The sequence below is a fragment of the Epinephelus moara genome, chromosome 24 (assembly GCF_006386435.1).
Source record: "Epinephelus moara isolate mb chromosome 24, YSFRI_EMoa_1.0, whole genome shotgun sequence".
In the NCBI taxonomy this organism is placed as follows: domain Eukaryota; kingdom Metazoa; phylum Chordata; class Actinopteri; order Perciformes; family Serranidae; genus Epinephelus; species Epinephelus moara.
In genome coordinates, this window is record NC_065529.1 from 8,231,454 (window position 1) to 8,247,325 (window position 15,872).

Below are 15,872 nucleotides of genomic sequence, written 5' to 3' on the forward strand. Positions count from 1 at the left end.
ATAACCAGGGGATGGAAAAAGTATTAGAATTATGTGCAAGTAAAAGTACTGAGACTTTAGATATATAGGCTACAAATTCTGCTCTAGGTTGAACATTTTTGCTTGTTAATGCACAAAACACAATATAACCAGTCCACTCAGCGTCTCTGTCCCACCATAACAGGTCCCAACATGTTCTCATCCCAATTCATCGCATATTGGCACTTTGTCAGTGGACTTTCACGTCTACATATTACACGCTAGGTACTCTTGCATCTGCTGTTGACGTTACGTGATACCAGTACCAACGCCATGATATCCAAAAAAAGACCCATGGTTAGGTTAAGGCAACATAAGCACATGGTTAGCTTTATAAAAAAACATTATGGTTTGGCTCTACATTCATGTGGGAAGGGAACATTAGGCTTGTCCGGGGTTTGTCGGATCCATTCACCACCCCTACTGCCCACCCAATAGGGACTTTCCAGCTCCTTATATTATGACGTTACCGGCAGTGTACCGACAGTGTTTCAAAGTGATGCCAATCCTGGGGCATATCATACTGCCATGACTGGTGCCATCCAGCCGACCAGTGGAGTATCATAGCACTACAAAAGGTTCTGTCCGGGCTGCATTACAAACTGATGCCACCCCACAGCATATTGTATCAAAGGTGGCTTTTGATGTCAATGTCTGATGCCAAAATCAGTGACAAAGTGGCTGTATTTGATGACTTCAGGATGAGAACAGGCTGCCAGTCAACTCAACCTCCCACTGTAACCAGTCTACTCAGCTGCTGTATCCCACCATGCTCCACAAAGTGTGTTTTTAATACTTAGAGCTGACTGAGTCTCTGTAGTCTCAACTGTGACAGATATAAACAGTCACAAACGGCAGAAAAACCTCACACACATAACTGAAGGTAGAAGTTTCTTAGTGAAAGCAGAAATCACTGCTGGATCCACCATGAGCATGATAGCATTTAGCATAGAAGCCAGACACAGCAGGCACGTGCCGATCACTCAACATTGTTGGTGCATATAAGTCAATTAGCATGTTTGCCAGGGTGGTGCATTAAATCAATGATTAAGATAGATGCAATCATTTTTACCTATGCTGAGGTACAATGATGCTAACTTTGATCAATAATTTTGTCATCCTACATTTAGAACATATATGTTTTCCAGAGTGTTCAAGTGCAGTGTGTCCTCTCTGGACCTCTGCCCTCCTGTGGTCAAAACACACACCTGCAGCGTCTTCTCTTGAAGCAACTGCTGATTTACCTTATATCCTTATCTACCTTACCTTATTTACCGTACCTATGTACCTATTTTTACAAATACAAAGTGCAAATACAAGTACACAAAAAAAAAAAAAGGATAGATGGGATAGATGTAATTTGTTGTTTACACCCCTCGCACAGTTTTAAGTGAGATGACCATGGGAGACAACTTTATCAAACAAAGGTAAACAGCATATGGTCTATGTTTTTGATTAGAGTTATCGTAAAGAGAGGTTGATGTAGGATATTGAAGCAGGGGCATAAGCAAAATAGAACTGGATTATAGAGAGCTGAGTGTGTTGTATATAGTGCAAGAGGTGGAGCTGGGCTCTTGCATGAAGGCCTTTCTTCATGCAAAGGTCTTAAAGTAATAAGTGGTGATGAATTGCGGTAATTTAGAGTGGATGAATTGCACTGATGTAGAGCAAAGTAAAGTGTTAACAGAGTTGCAGCAGGAGCTGAGAGCAGACCTAATGCTTTTCCTCTCCCTGCTCCCCCTCCTCCTCCCCACCAGCCAAGACTTTCAGCAGGGCACTGCATTAGCCAAGCAAACACCATGGGACATCAATTCAATTTCAAGTGCTTTGAAACACAGTCTAAGCGCAAGACCAGACATTATTATGAACAAAAGCAATCTTCTGATATTCCCCGGAAATGGCTTTCTCAATCTCTTTGTCAAAGCACATTTAACAAATTTTATTCAGTTTGAGCTGGAGGGACTCAAGGGTAAAAGCTTAAAAGTTGTTGCACAACTTTATAAAAGTGGTAACTATATACATTTCTGCTCAGAACCTCTGTTGTGGGAGGTGTTTTTATGATGAGTGCATGCTTTCAGTACTTCAGAAAGCATCAATCTTCAGCCTGTGAGCTACAAACAACTACAAATCCCAGTTTTTAAGGTAGAGAAGCATTAACTAATCTCCTAACAAACGTGTCTGGCTCCATTTTTGACATGTATTCTGTGGAAGTCTATCTGAGTGTGATAATAACTACATATAGCCCATGAAAATAAATATTTTTTTTTTTCAACACACTGTACCCACTGTGTGAATTTTACAGTATATAGCCCAGTCCATGTTGTGTTAATTTAATGACTGTATAATTTAACTGCACACTGAAAACTATGCTAAGTAAGGCAGGTTAGGTTAAAGCTAGCAGGGTGTAGCACATAAGCCCCATTTAAACTAAACACTTTTGATATGGTATCTTTGGAACCAAAAGTACCCTTTAGCTATGCTACCTACACCGCAAACAGTACTCTTAGATGTGGGCGGGGTTGTTACCACTCATTGTTCCCTCCAGCGCTCGCCGTATTTCCTCGTCATTGATGTCACAGATGGAGGTCTGCACCTTGTTTACTGTCCACAAAACAGGGTTGCACGACAACATTTTCAGGACAAAATGGAGTGAGAGTCTCAACTAGCGGGTTTGTGCATTTAGTCCTTTTCAGGCAAGCGCAGGTGTTTGGTGTTGCTGTAGCCCACAGCAATGTCACTCCACAAGGTTTTTTTTTTTCTCCAAGTGAGGGTTAGAATATATGCAGTTCACATAATCCAGTTGAAATTAATATTTATTTTTAAATATTTGAAGATCCACACATTAGTTAAAGTTGTCATATTGAAATTTAAGGTGTGCTGATAGATTCACGTTGCATGAGTTGCATGAGTTGCATGAGTTGATATGCATTACATTTAAATGTTCCATCTTAAAAGTCGCCAGCAGTTGGACCTGTGAATTAATTTTTTTCACAGGCCACAGCTACTGCTAGAGGTAGCAAAACATCCTTTCATTTTATAGTTATAGCTTACTAATGTATGTAAGACTTGCCACAGTATAAACAGTGGTTACATAAGCTTTAAAATCAGCCACAACTCAGCACTGAGCAAGAGTGACCATTTGCTGTTGACCAATCAACGGACTGCAGTGTTCACAACTCCACCTTTAAAGGGAAATTTCGGTTTATTTCAACCCGTCTCCTATCGTCCTAAATTTGTTTCAAGTCACTAGTGACATAGAAATAATAGTTAGCATGTTAGCCGTTAGCCTAGATACAGCCGTAGCGTCAGACCTGTTAAAACTTAATTGAACGTGCATACTTCAAGTGCAAAGTTAGTCCACTAAACAAGCTTTTTTTCCACAAAGACTGCCTCATATCGTTAGGATAAATGTCAGAGAACATATAGAAAACGACATGTAAACGTGTTGTCTTACCTTACCGGTGTGGTGCCATGTTTGTTGTTTACCATTTAGCTAAGGCTGCAACCGGTCCCATTCCTTGCAACAGAGGTATTCCTCTTCTGTGGGCATTGGGGCACAGCATTCACAGGTAACGTTACACCACCAATCTCCAGAGCTAAAGCCTTCCAGCAGCCATTCCTCCTCTGTCGTCCTCTACTTGTTGTGCCTCTCTCTCCTCCTCTTCAATTTCAAGAAGCTCTTTGTCAGTGTATTCTGGCTCAAATAAATAAGGGCGGCCAGGTCTGATGCTACGGCTGTATCTAGGCTAACGGCTAACATGCTAACTATTATTTCTATGTCACTAGTGACTTGAAACAAATTTAGGACGATAGGAGACAGGTTGAAATAAACTGAAATTTCCCTTTAAGTACCGGATTAGAGTGCTAGGTACCCCAGTAGAGGGGTGACCAAAAATGGGGACCGTTAGGAAAGGTTCGATTTGTACCATCCACAACTGTTCACAGTGGACATGGAAAAAATGCGTACCAAACTGAACTGAACCATACTGGACTGCTTGGTGGAAATGGGGCCATACAGTTACAAGACATTAAGTAGTTTTCTGGTGCTTGTAACTCATTCCACTGCATTCATCAGATTGGACTTAGAAGTTTATTTGCAGATTGAGGATTAGATACAAAATAATATCATCAGTTTATAAATGGAACACAAGACCAGACTAGCCCCACAAAGTAGTCAAAATAAGCTCTACTTAGACCAGGAAAAAAAAGTATAACAAGGGCTCTATGCAAAATTCAGATTGTATGAGTTGTCAGCGACAGTGCTGACACAGCTAATGGTGTTAGCCAGGGGGAAACTGGAGGGTGGGCGCTACACTTCTGCAATGACGTTGTCCCAGTATCAGCGGTAACTGCCGTATGAGCACAGTGTAAAGCGGCAGCGATGAGCTTGCCAGTGGGACACACACATGCACTCGCAGCCGGACCAGCTTACCACAACAAACCACAGAGAAGCTCACATTACAACACACAGAGGGAGTGTGACTTCATTGTCTGCTCAGGATGCCATTACTCCTCTATATCCTTACATAGCAAATAGTGATTTGCTGCTTTATAAATGCTCTGAATGTCGCATAAAGAACTTTTAAAATGCTGATTACATGAATACATCATATTTTGATAATTTAATATATATAGAAAACATAACAGTCACAAAAGGGGCCATTCAGTGTTTTACTTTGGATTCTTAAATGCATCTTGCTAATTATACCACTGTACTTTTACTTCAGTAAATACTTTTCGTACCTCTGTTAAACTGTGAGCTTGTTCATAATCTTCAGTTTGCTTTAATAACATTGTAGAAGTGGTGTGATATTGAAAAGTATAGAGAGAAGACCTGCACTGGGTACCACGCTGTAGAGACCCTGATTCAGCAGCCTGTGGAACTGGGATGTTAAAGTTACAGTCATACAGTAAAAAAAAATCTGCAAATGAAGCCAAACTTATTTTCTTTTCATGCCCAGATTTCCTCACTCTCATTCTATCACTATTGCTCTATCTGTCCTCCTTTCCCTCCTGCTCCTTCATCCTCCCCTTTCTCTGCTGAGCAAACTTTGCTATACTTTCTCCATACTTTTCATTTTGTTTTCTTTACTCTCTCTCTCCATCTCTTCTTTTAGTCCTTCTCCTCTTTTTCTCTGCCCACTGCCCCCCTCCCTTCCTCTCACTCCTCCAGCGCCCCCTCATCCTCTCTCTGCCTCTCCCTCTCTTCTCGCTCTGATCTGAGTGCTGGCCTACTTTCAGACATGGCGAGAGGAGATGAGGCTTGTAGGCTAGACTCAGCTGCAGGGGAGGGGAAAAAAAGCCTCTGCTTCATTTATAGTTACATGTGTGTGTATGGTGTGTGTTGGCTGTGTTAGTGGCCGTACAGTATGTATCTCGCTGCACATTAGTGACTGCCGTGTGTGTGTGTGTGTGTGTGTGTGTGTGTGTGTGTGTGTGTGTGTTTGCGTGCTGCTGGCGAGGGTTTATTTATTTATTTATTTATTTTTGGCAGACCGCCGTAATCGTAAGAGAAAAGCAGAAGGAAAAGAGAAGGGAACAGAGGCAGGCAGCATCTCTGGGTTTCTCTGTGTGCACTGTGCATGTCCGTGCGTGTGTGTGTATGTAAGGAAGGAGATGCAGAGTGGGTGCCGATGCGAGCCAGCTGTGGTGCAGTGCAGGGGCCCAGCCTGATGTAGCGTTCGGCTCCAGGCAAAGCTGCAGATTGAAGGCCATGGGGGCCGGCATCAGCTCCAGCAACGTCACGGCTGCAGCCGCTGAAGTGGGTAGGTGGTGGTGATGGTTGTGGTGTAGATTAAGGGACCTAAAAGGAAATTGGATTTTACAAATGACTCAAAATGTTCCAGAGCTGTGTGTTGTTTTGATGCAGTTATCTGGCTGCGCCTCCTCAAAGAGTGTGCAGAGAGTGTGCAGGGCTGAGGGCAGGGAGGATGTCAGCTGGGAACTGGCATGTCAGTCTGTTGTGACCTGTATTCATCTTGTTGTATTTGATGGTTTGTATTTGCTGCAGCCCCTCCAGTTTTTTCAGTTAAATGAAGTTAAAGGAACAACAACATGTTTTGGTAGATATGCCTGTTGTTTGCTGTCTTACCCAGCATGAGATATTGATCCATTTAATTTCTGTGTCCCATACAGAGATACAAAGTCCAGGATGTGTTTAGCCTAGCTTAGCAAATAAGCTGCATCCCAATTTCACACAATATGCAAATTCTAATAAAGTATAGCAGAACTTATGTACTGCATTGCAATATAAACAGGAAATTAAACAAGATATGTTTCAAAAGATGCCAATCAAACTTTGGAACTCTTATATGGAGAAAGCAACATGTTTTTCCACAGATTTCATACTTTTTTGGGGGCTGTCTCGTCACTATCCACAATTTTTTTTTGTTGTTTCCTCAGCTGTTAGCTGTCAGTTAGCCCCTTATTTCCTTCGTGAATTGTATTGTTGGACAGTATTATGCAGCAACAGCAAGTGAATTAAGTATGCATACGGACATTTTTGAGTAGTTTCATTTTGTCAGTTTTACAGAGTGAACATGTGAACAGCCTGATTCCATGGTTTGCTTAGTGGATCACCAGCACAGTCTCACAGAAATGGATGAATTGCACGAGACCTTATAACAATGAATTATGTGGATGTGGACACGAAATGTGTTAAAATTACATGTGAAGTGTCAATCCAAAGTGTATTACGAATGGTCGCAGTTTTGTTGTTTCCAGAACAAAAACATATTTGGCTAAGTGAAGGAAAAACTCTTGGTTTTGTTTAAAATCACTATGCATGAGACATAAGTGACATAAACTTGTGTACTTTTTGTTGTTTACATTACATATCTACATCAAGTACTTGTGTTGTGATAATTACATTACGTTTGGTTTCACACAAGACACCAACAGCAATCTCCTGGTTGAAAGTCCATGTTGGTTTGACCCATCCACCACCCCTTCCAACAACCCCATGCAGACTTTCTCGCTCTTAATATGTTAACCCTTTAAAGACAGACCTCATGCCTGGCGGCTGCAGGAGATCATTGTTTGCATGATTCTGTTTAAATAGATCTTAAGTAAAAACCATAATATCTTGACCATTCATTCTTTTTGCAGCACAAAGCAAAGGCTTCTGTCTCCCCATCATCACATCATTACCCTACCTTCCATGCAGAATAAACGCAGTAATTACGCTGGAATTTCCCCGCAATGGCATTTTTTGCAGCAGAAAGCTAAGGCTTCTGTCTTCTGTGTCATCACACTATATGATCACAATGATGTCATTGCTCTACGGTACATGCGCAGTGATGCCAGAGGAATGAACGATAAATCTATCACAACACCTCTGCACTCTGCTCATAAAAATGAGCACATCTCAAAAACTAAATAATGTACATAGTTTAAACAACTTATGGAGTACTAAGATACATTTTCTTTATGTTACTACATTATACTATCTTATGGATCAATGTTTTCTGTTTTATTTTGTAAAATCTAAACAAAAAAGGTCAAATTTAGTATTTTTTTGTGACACTATTTCAATACTTGTATCAATTATTATGGTCTATTGACTTACATAACCTTTTAGCTTAGGTTGTACAGATATTAGGGATATGAAACATTTGAAGATACTCCAGGAAATGACACCACAATAAGCAAATATACCAATATGTGCACTGGAGGATCATTTCTATTGCAGAGTTTAAAGTGTTAAATCATGGGTCAGTCATGACAAAGGATCCTGATTGACTTTTCATGGGCATTGTTTCCATGTTGTCAACATGTGACTTTAACACATTTTGTGCCTAACACCATGTAATGTGTTGTTAACACTTTTTTGTCCATTTCATGTATTTCTGTTAGGGCTGGATTAACATAGGTCAGCTATATCTGCTGGTTTGTGAAACAATGGACCAATCAATGCCTTGTAGCCAGGATGTACTCTTTTTTAAGATTCTTTGTGGGCTTTTTGCCTTTAATGGATAGGACAGTGTGTGAAATGGGGAGACAGAGAGACAGCGGGGACAGACATGCAGCAAAGAGTCGCAGGCCGGACTTGAACCTGCAACCGCTGCAGCAAGGCAGTGCCTCTGTACATGGGGCACCGGCACTATCCACTACTCTACCGACACCCCGCCAGGATGTACTCTTCCTACATAGCTAGCTAGCTACATCCATGAAAAACAGTGACAGAAAAATGGCCACTAAAATGTCAACAAGCTTAATGACATCGGCACAGCTGTACAGTCAATTTACAGAACTAACTTTTAGCTTGACATATTTCTACAACCAACATGTGAAAATGAACTTACTCCTAAAGTGGTCAATCAATCAATCAATCAATCAATCAGTCAATCAGTTTTATTTATAAAGCCCAATATCACAAATCACAATTTGCCTCACAGGGCTTTACAGCATACGACATCCCTCTGTCCTTTGGACCCTCACAGCGGATAAGGAAAAACTCCCCAAAAAAAGTGGTGTAGCCCAAAATTCTGAGTCTCATAAATACGCAGTCTCAGTTGGCCCCCTTCCTCTTTTTATACATCCATTGTCATGCCAATACAAATAATTGAAATAACAATGGAGCACGTGCAGTGGCCAAGACCCAGTTGCTATTATTTACAGTAACTCTATCATTCCTGCTGCTTTCTTCCCTCTTTTCCTTTCTTGCTTCTACTTTATTAATTTCATTTCAATCTAGTCCTGATTTCCACATATTAAAAGTAGAAGCAGATAACATTTTAGGAATTGATCCTCCTACTCAATTTTACTATTTCACCCTCCTCTAAGTGTCCATCTCTTCCACTTTCTTCTCAGTCACATCTTCCTCCTGCCTCTCCCCCTGTGGACATTCCTTTTCCTCACTAGTTTCTCCATCTTTTTCTTCCAGACCGTCCCAGTGCTGTGACCAACCTGACCCACCAGGCAAGGCCTGGGTCTGGGGCGGGGCTGGGCCGTGTGGAGTGGCTGGTACCTTTGGTGGTGGTTTCAGCTCTGACTTTCCTCTGCCTCGTTCTCCTGCTGGCTGTGCTCGTCTACTGGAGGTGGGTACAACAACACAGTCACTTTTCAACCACTTTTGAGTTGTTGGTCTTGAGGTTGGAAGGTGGATAGATAACTGGAGGGATGCAAATCTGATGATGCATCCATTTATGGTTGAGGATGGTAAGGAGAAAACTCATCATTGCCAAGCTTGGTACATTAAAGATACTGAGAAAGGAAAAACATGGACACCAGCAGTACAGTGAGCGAGGGTTTGACTGCTCACAAGCACCACAGTTTCATTGTAATGCTTTTATCATATAGAGAGGTAAATGCTTGATGTTCACAGGACTGGGTTGCATCGTGTTCCAGCTCTGTCACAGTTTCCATTGCCATTATAGCTGGTATGTGTGTTTACACAGAGCATGTCATGCCTAGCAATGTTCCCCATTCCACTATCTTTAAGTGCCTGGTATATTTTTGCCAAAGCAGTTCACGTCCCCGAAGCATGAAATTCATGTGTGAATGTATATTCTGTAAATTTCTGTATTTGTTGGCAATTCACTGAAAGGAGACCAGTTATGCTTATTTTCAGGTTCATACTTGTATTTTGGATTTCTAGTAGAACATGTTTATGTGATTATGTGTTAAAAAAAAAACAACTTTATTTAAGCTCCACTCTCGAAAAATCTGCACTCTCTGCGGCTCCGCATTTTCATTGCAGCCAGGGGAATGACTGTAATACAGTATAGCCTTACTTTCTACTGTAAAAAAAATTGGCAAGAAAAGCTTCTAAACCAAAATCTACACATCTGGACATGTTCTAGCAGGAATATGATCAGAAATCTGGGAGAAACTAACAACACTGGCAACCAAGATTACATGTTTCCCTACTGTTAGCATGTAGCTACATGTAGCAATGTAAGCTATGTAGGCTAATGTAAAGACTTTCTGTAGTGTGCCTGGAGTAGATGGCCATATAAAGAAATCTGTTGTGAGCTGAGGTCAGCTTGTCTCGAAAGTAGGAAAAAACATTGTAAATTGAGTATTTAGAACAGTCTGCCTGAAGTTTTTGCTCACAGAAATTGCTTCTGCATACATTTACCTCATTGTTTGAATCTTTGGCCATGTTTAATATGAACACCCAGCATTTAATTTGTTTCTGACCTTGCGTCCACACAGCAAAACTAGCATTTGGAGCTAGTGAGAGAGAAAGAGAAGGAGAAAAACAAGGGAGAGAGACTGCTTGTTAAACCTCTGCTCTGTCCCCTCCTGCTTGCTGGCATCAGTGACACTGTTTTGTAATGCAACTGAATTCACAATAGACTTGGTGTTGTTCACATATTTTTCTGTTTGTGTTCTCAGTCAACAGAACAGCTACAACATCTGATAAATGATAACAAAATAATAGATGCTACAGTAACAGTGCTGCTAAAATAGCAAATTGTTCAAATGTTACTCTACTGACAGAAGTAGATAGCCTACCTATTAAACTTAAACTACCATAGGTATGTTTCAACTTCTTCTGTCATATTACTTGGCATTCGGAAAAATGTTTATATGCCTCCACGCAGGCGACAGCTGTGGCTGGAGACATTATGTCTACCTGTCCGTTCGCCCGTCTATCCCATTATCATAAATGTGTATTCAAGGAATGCCTTAAAGCCCAACTTGCAGGTTGGAGACCATGGTGAATAAATGTGTAGGAAAATGATGTAGAAACTCGATTAAAACAAAAAACAAAAACATATACACACTACAGTGACTTTTGGGTCGTTTTTGTGAGAGAATTTTGCTTCGGCATCTAAAAACCCACGAACCGGAAGTGACGTAGCATAAGGGAGTCCGGCCGAGTTCGATTGAGTGTAACATTAATAAACATGGATCCCAGTACTAGTTTTGAGACTGAAGAGGTTGAAAATGTACATTCATATGCATATGACGGCCCACATGCTTATAATTATGAGCCTGCTAGGCGTCCAAGAGACCAGGCACAGAAATAGAGCTGTGGTGTGAGGAGAACCAGTGGAGAACTGGGCAGGTGTCTTGGTGAGCAACCAGCGTCAGCTAACGATAGCTAACAATGTCTAACGCTGTGTTCACATCACAACATTAAGTTTGCCATCACGTATTAGGTTATAACAAAGCTACCAATAGTTCTGCCAGTATTAGATATCTAATACTACTTACCCATAACAGAAACTAATGCGCAAATATCAGCTTGTATCAGACGTATCTTGCTATGCGTGTTATAACTCCGCATTACGGTGTATTGACGTCCGCAGGGGAGAGAGAGAGAGAGAGAGAGAGAGAGAGAGAGAGAGAGAGAGAGGAAGATTTCCTGATAATTTTTTGTATGATAGGTGTTTGTGTGGGAACTGCCAGCCCATGTCCTCAACTGTGGAGAGTATGTGCTGCAGGGAGGTGGATGCCTTCTGGGCTCTGGTGGAGAATCTGACCCCCATACCAGACATAACATGCCTCACACTGCCCATCAACCCTCACGCCGCCCGCTCCCGTCTCAAACACGGAGGCCTCCCTCTCCGCTGAGCCCGCCTGCCCTCGCACATACCCCTGAGGCTCGGGGCCCCGCACAGGGGTATGTGCAGGGCCGCGAGCCTCGGGGGTATGTGCGAGGGCGGGCGGGCTCCGCCAGGAACATATTCCTCCTGTCTAAAATGAGCGCTGCACACGACCGTGTTTTTGGTCACAGATGAAGCCGTGAAATCACGCCTCTTCACCTGCACAAAACGCACCTAGGCACATAAACTACCTCCACTCCTTTTTCTGTCCTGACAGACTCCAGTTTGTGCAACCCGCACAAACACAATAATTCGGCATAATCACAAATGGTGAAATGCACTGTTAACAACCGAAAAAATACTAACACACAAGTTTACTACCGCTCAGACTCACTACCACCTACTACTGCGCATTGGACAGAGGCAGGGTCAAGGACGCAGAGTCCCTCTCGTGACGTAGTATCAGGCGATGTTGAAAAAAAAGCGTTTTTAGAAGAGGAGCTAAAAAGAGCCACTTTTTCCTCTGAATTTGTGCCCTTATGTCGCGTAAACCATAATAAATTCTGAATTAACTTCTCATATGGTAATTTTCAGACAAGGTTATGTATATATTTTTAAAAGAATTTAACCTGCAAGTTGCACTTTAAGGGGGTCCTTCAAATTTGGCACAAGTGGCCACTTGAACTCAACTTTAAAGAATTCCAATCATAATAAAAGTGGCAATAGGATAAAATTATAAAGTGATGACATTTTATATCCAAAACATCAAAAGTCAACTTCACTGTAACATCATAATGTTTTTGGACATGATTCAGTATCTTTTAATTCCATCTAAGTCTTCAGTATATGACTCTGGACAGACATGGATGTAAACTGCAACCTGACTGGTTGGCAGAGGCATACAATTGACCCTTCGCTAAGCCTCTCCCTTAATCAGTCACTGTCCAATCCTACGTTAGCAACCGTGTATAGCAACCGAGAGGTCTGTCAAGCTTTCAGCAGAAGCTAATATGTCAAAGCGGCGTGCATACGGTAACGTTACCTTCAAGTCCGACACCTGATACCCAAAAAGTGTCGAAGGTGGTGTTGAATTTTTCCCCTTCCCCAAGCCCAAGACCCAAGGAAGATATGGCTAAAACAGTGTGGAAGACCACACGAACAGCTGAATCCAGCAAAGATCAATAAAAACACCTATGTTTGTTCCAAGTTGAGATGCTAACTAACGTTAGCTAACGCTAGCTTTGTGTGTTAGCTGCTCTCCCTTTGTCTGCCCCAAGGAGGGAACATAACTCAACATTCACTTAAATTTAAACCATATATTGACTTACCCTGCTGTACAAGAACATTCTTTGTCCTTAACGTGAAGTGTCAAGACGTGGGGTGCCTGACGCTTGCATTGCACCTGGTGAACTTTTCCTTCTATTTTAATGTTCTCGTGATTTATACTCCGCCAGCAGATGATATTGTGAATGTAGCTCTCACATGAATATTGAAGACCTTTCCGTCGGCTTCTCTCTGATATCTCCGAACAGTTTTTCCAGAAATTTGATGTTATTTCCTTTGGAATATCTCTCACTGATATCGCTGAAAACTCCATATTTCTTATGCTAGGAGCGAAAGCTTGACGGACGTGGCAACAGTAACTAAGGGGGGCAGGGCTTAGCGAAGGGTCAATTGTGAGGTGGGAATTTTAGTTGTGTTTTTTTCTGTTTGTTTGTTGGTTGGTTGGTTGGTTGTTGTTTTTTTGTTTGTTTGTTTTTTATCAATTGCGCCTTACAAAAGGTGCATTAAACTAAAAAATTATGTTAATTTCCCAAATTGAACATTTTGTTTTCTGGCATGTCCACTAAAATCTATATTAAAGGTCTGTAGATTTCAACATTGTTTAGCAGTAAAATGGGTTAGTAGGGCGTAAAACATTTATCGAGAAATAGTGCACAAAGTATACCCTCATGTTTTGCAATTTCTTTTTTTTTTTTCTTTGTTTTTGAAGCATGAGCTTAGTGCTAATAGTTTAAAACTATCTCAGTGGGGATATCAGGGTATATCGCCAAACTCTGAGTTAGCAACATGTAACCTGGGGATGTTAAGAGCTATGCATCAGCTGGGGCCTCATCCCTTAAAATACACTGATTAATTCCATTCTTCATTTGTTCGGCACTGTATACAATTAATGCACAGCTTCATTACAGAGAGAGTCACTGGGAGTCGTTTAGTGTGAATTTGTCCTCTGAGTGATGGTGTCGAGGGATGCCAAATCTTTTGTTGTGTTAATTAAAACTCAATGAAATGATAAAAAATACAAAGAGTATTACCTGAAACCTCCAGGGTGGCCTATTATGGGGAGAAAACAAGTTTTCAAGATAATATTTAGCACAGTTAATAAGCTTTTTAAGTATTCAAATCACACCCAAGAATTAACTAAATTTATCTTTTCAGAAATAACTTCCATTTCAGGCAGAGACAAAGCGAGTCCAGATATGGTTCTCAGGATTGATTGATATCTTCTGGCAATGAAACCAGTGAGGAATTACACATTTAGCAACATCTGATACATTAAGTTAATTTTGTCACCACTCTGCCTGTGAGTCACTCAGTCATGGCAAGTACAAAGACAGTAGTCAACTGCCATGTTGTAATGAAAGATCATGACATTATATACCTGAGCATAGACTTAATGTTTTCATTTGTTAACAGAGCAGTGGTGCTGTTTTTTAGGGGATCATTTCAAACAAAAAAGCCAATTATAATCCAGCTCCTGGCGTCACAACATCCCATGCAACTTTTTTGACATGAAATCCTGAGGCTTCCATCAGCTCCAGATGGAGATGCTGCAACATGACATCTGATGTCTGACATGCACCAAAACCATTAGAGGCATCCTTGATTATGCTAAAAACTCAGCGTGCTATATTAGACTGGCCTCACCAGAAAAACAACAGCTGTGTATTTCTCTAATATACAGCTTCTAGTACATCACAATTTCCCATTAGGGATCAATAAAATATTTCTGATTCTGATTTTGACTGTAGCTGTGCAAATAAGCATTGGAGAAGCAAAGGCAGAAGTAGCATGACATTATTATAATGATGCACAACCAAAGGTAGAGTGTACAAAGTGTCTGACTTTTACCCTTTTTAGACTGCCTGGTCAAGGCGGGAATTTTTTGCTGCTTCACCATTCTGTATAAAAAGGTACAATCAAGGCATGGGGGGACAGATTTGTCTCACCTTTAAGCCAGCATCAAAGGTAGTAACAGCGCAAAAATGATGTATAAACAGGACAGCTGGCAGGATGGTATCATAAGCTATATATGGGTGTGATGTTTTGATGACGTGTTATGCGTCTGACCCACCATATGAGATTAAAAATGTAGCTGATAGAAGCTAACTCAAAGAAGAAGAACTGTGGCCGAAAATATCCGCAAATTGGAAAAACAATGAGGTCAGGGAGCTGCTTACCCTCTTAGCAAAGGACAAGAGAAGCTGCCATTTAACAGAGACGTTAAATGATTGTCACCTTTTGTCGTTATTGTTTAGAAAGTGCTGCTGACGCATCTGTTATACTGTATGTCATACATGTCACACCCATGGATGTATTAAGAGACTTGGATACAGCATTGGCAGTGTGACCCCATTTATTTCAATGACAGTTGCTCAGTGGTGGATGAAGCCAAAAAAGCTCTATTTCTGCGGTATGAACTTACCCAGATGATTGGTGCTGCTTCCACGTCACTGGGCCTATAGAGCAGGCACACTAGAGACTTCTGCCGGCCAGGCTGGCTACTTCTGGTTTAGTGCTCTGCTAAATTGAATGGGATAAAAAGATCTCTTTCTAGGGGCCTTGTCATGATGGCGCCGTTGTTTGGTTCTGTGTAAAAATGTGAAGGCAGCATAAAGAAGGGACTTCCTTGCCATCCTTTAGCGCAATCTCTGTGTAAAAGGGGCTTTGACACTGCAGACTGCTGTTTGCATTGTGTCTCCTACTGACAGTCACTATTGGTTTCTTTTAACCAGTGGTCATATGAACAAAGAAATGAACACAGGATAACCTTTATCAAGAAGCAAGGCTGTTTACATATTCTTTCCTAGTTTGACACAAACTTTCAGGTTGGAGATATAATTTTCAAGTAACAGTCCGATGTACTGGCATCAGAGTTGGGTATAACGCGTTACAAAGTAACGCGTTAGAGTACTTTGATTACTTTTTGCAGTAACGAGTAACCTAACGTGTTAGTTTGCTGTTTGAGTAATCAAATACTTAAGTACATTTTCAAACAAGACATCAGTTACTTCCGTTACTTTTAGAACGCTGGTCCTTCTGCTCCGAAACAGCAACGGCTGTCGTTTGGTTCTA

General features: G+C 41.2%; 1 protein-coding gene across 1 annotated transcript in view; it reads left to right on the top strand.

Annotated features, from left to right (window-relative positions):
• ptprga (protein tyrosine phosphatase receptor type Ga) overlaps positions 1-15,872 on the top strand; it is a 613,968-nt gene that overhangs the window by 535,966 nt on the left and 62,130 nt on the right. The window contains exon 13 of the mRNA XM_050039320.1: positions 8,903-9,056. Coding sequence (XP_049895277.1) covers positions 8,903-9,056 — 154 coding nt within the window. The remainder of the gene's footprint in view (positions 1-8,902; positions 9,057-15,872) is intronic.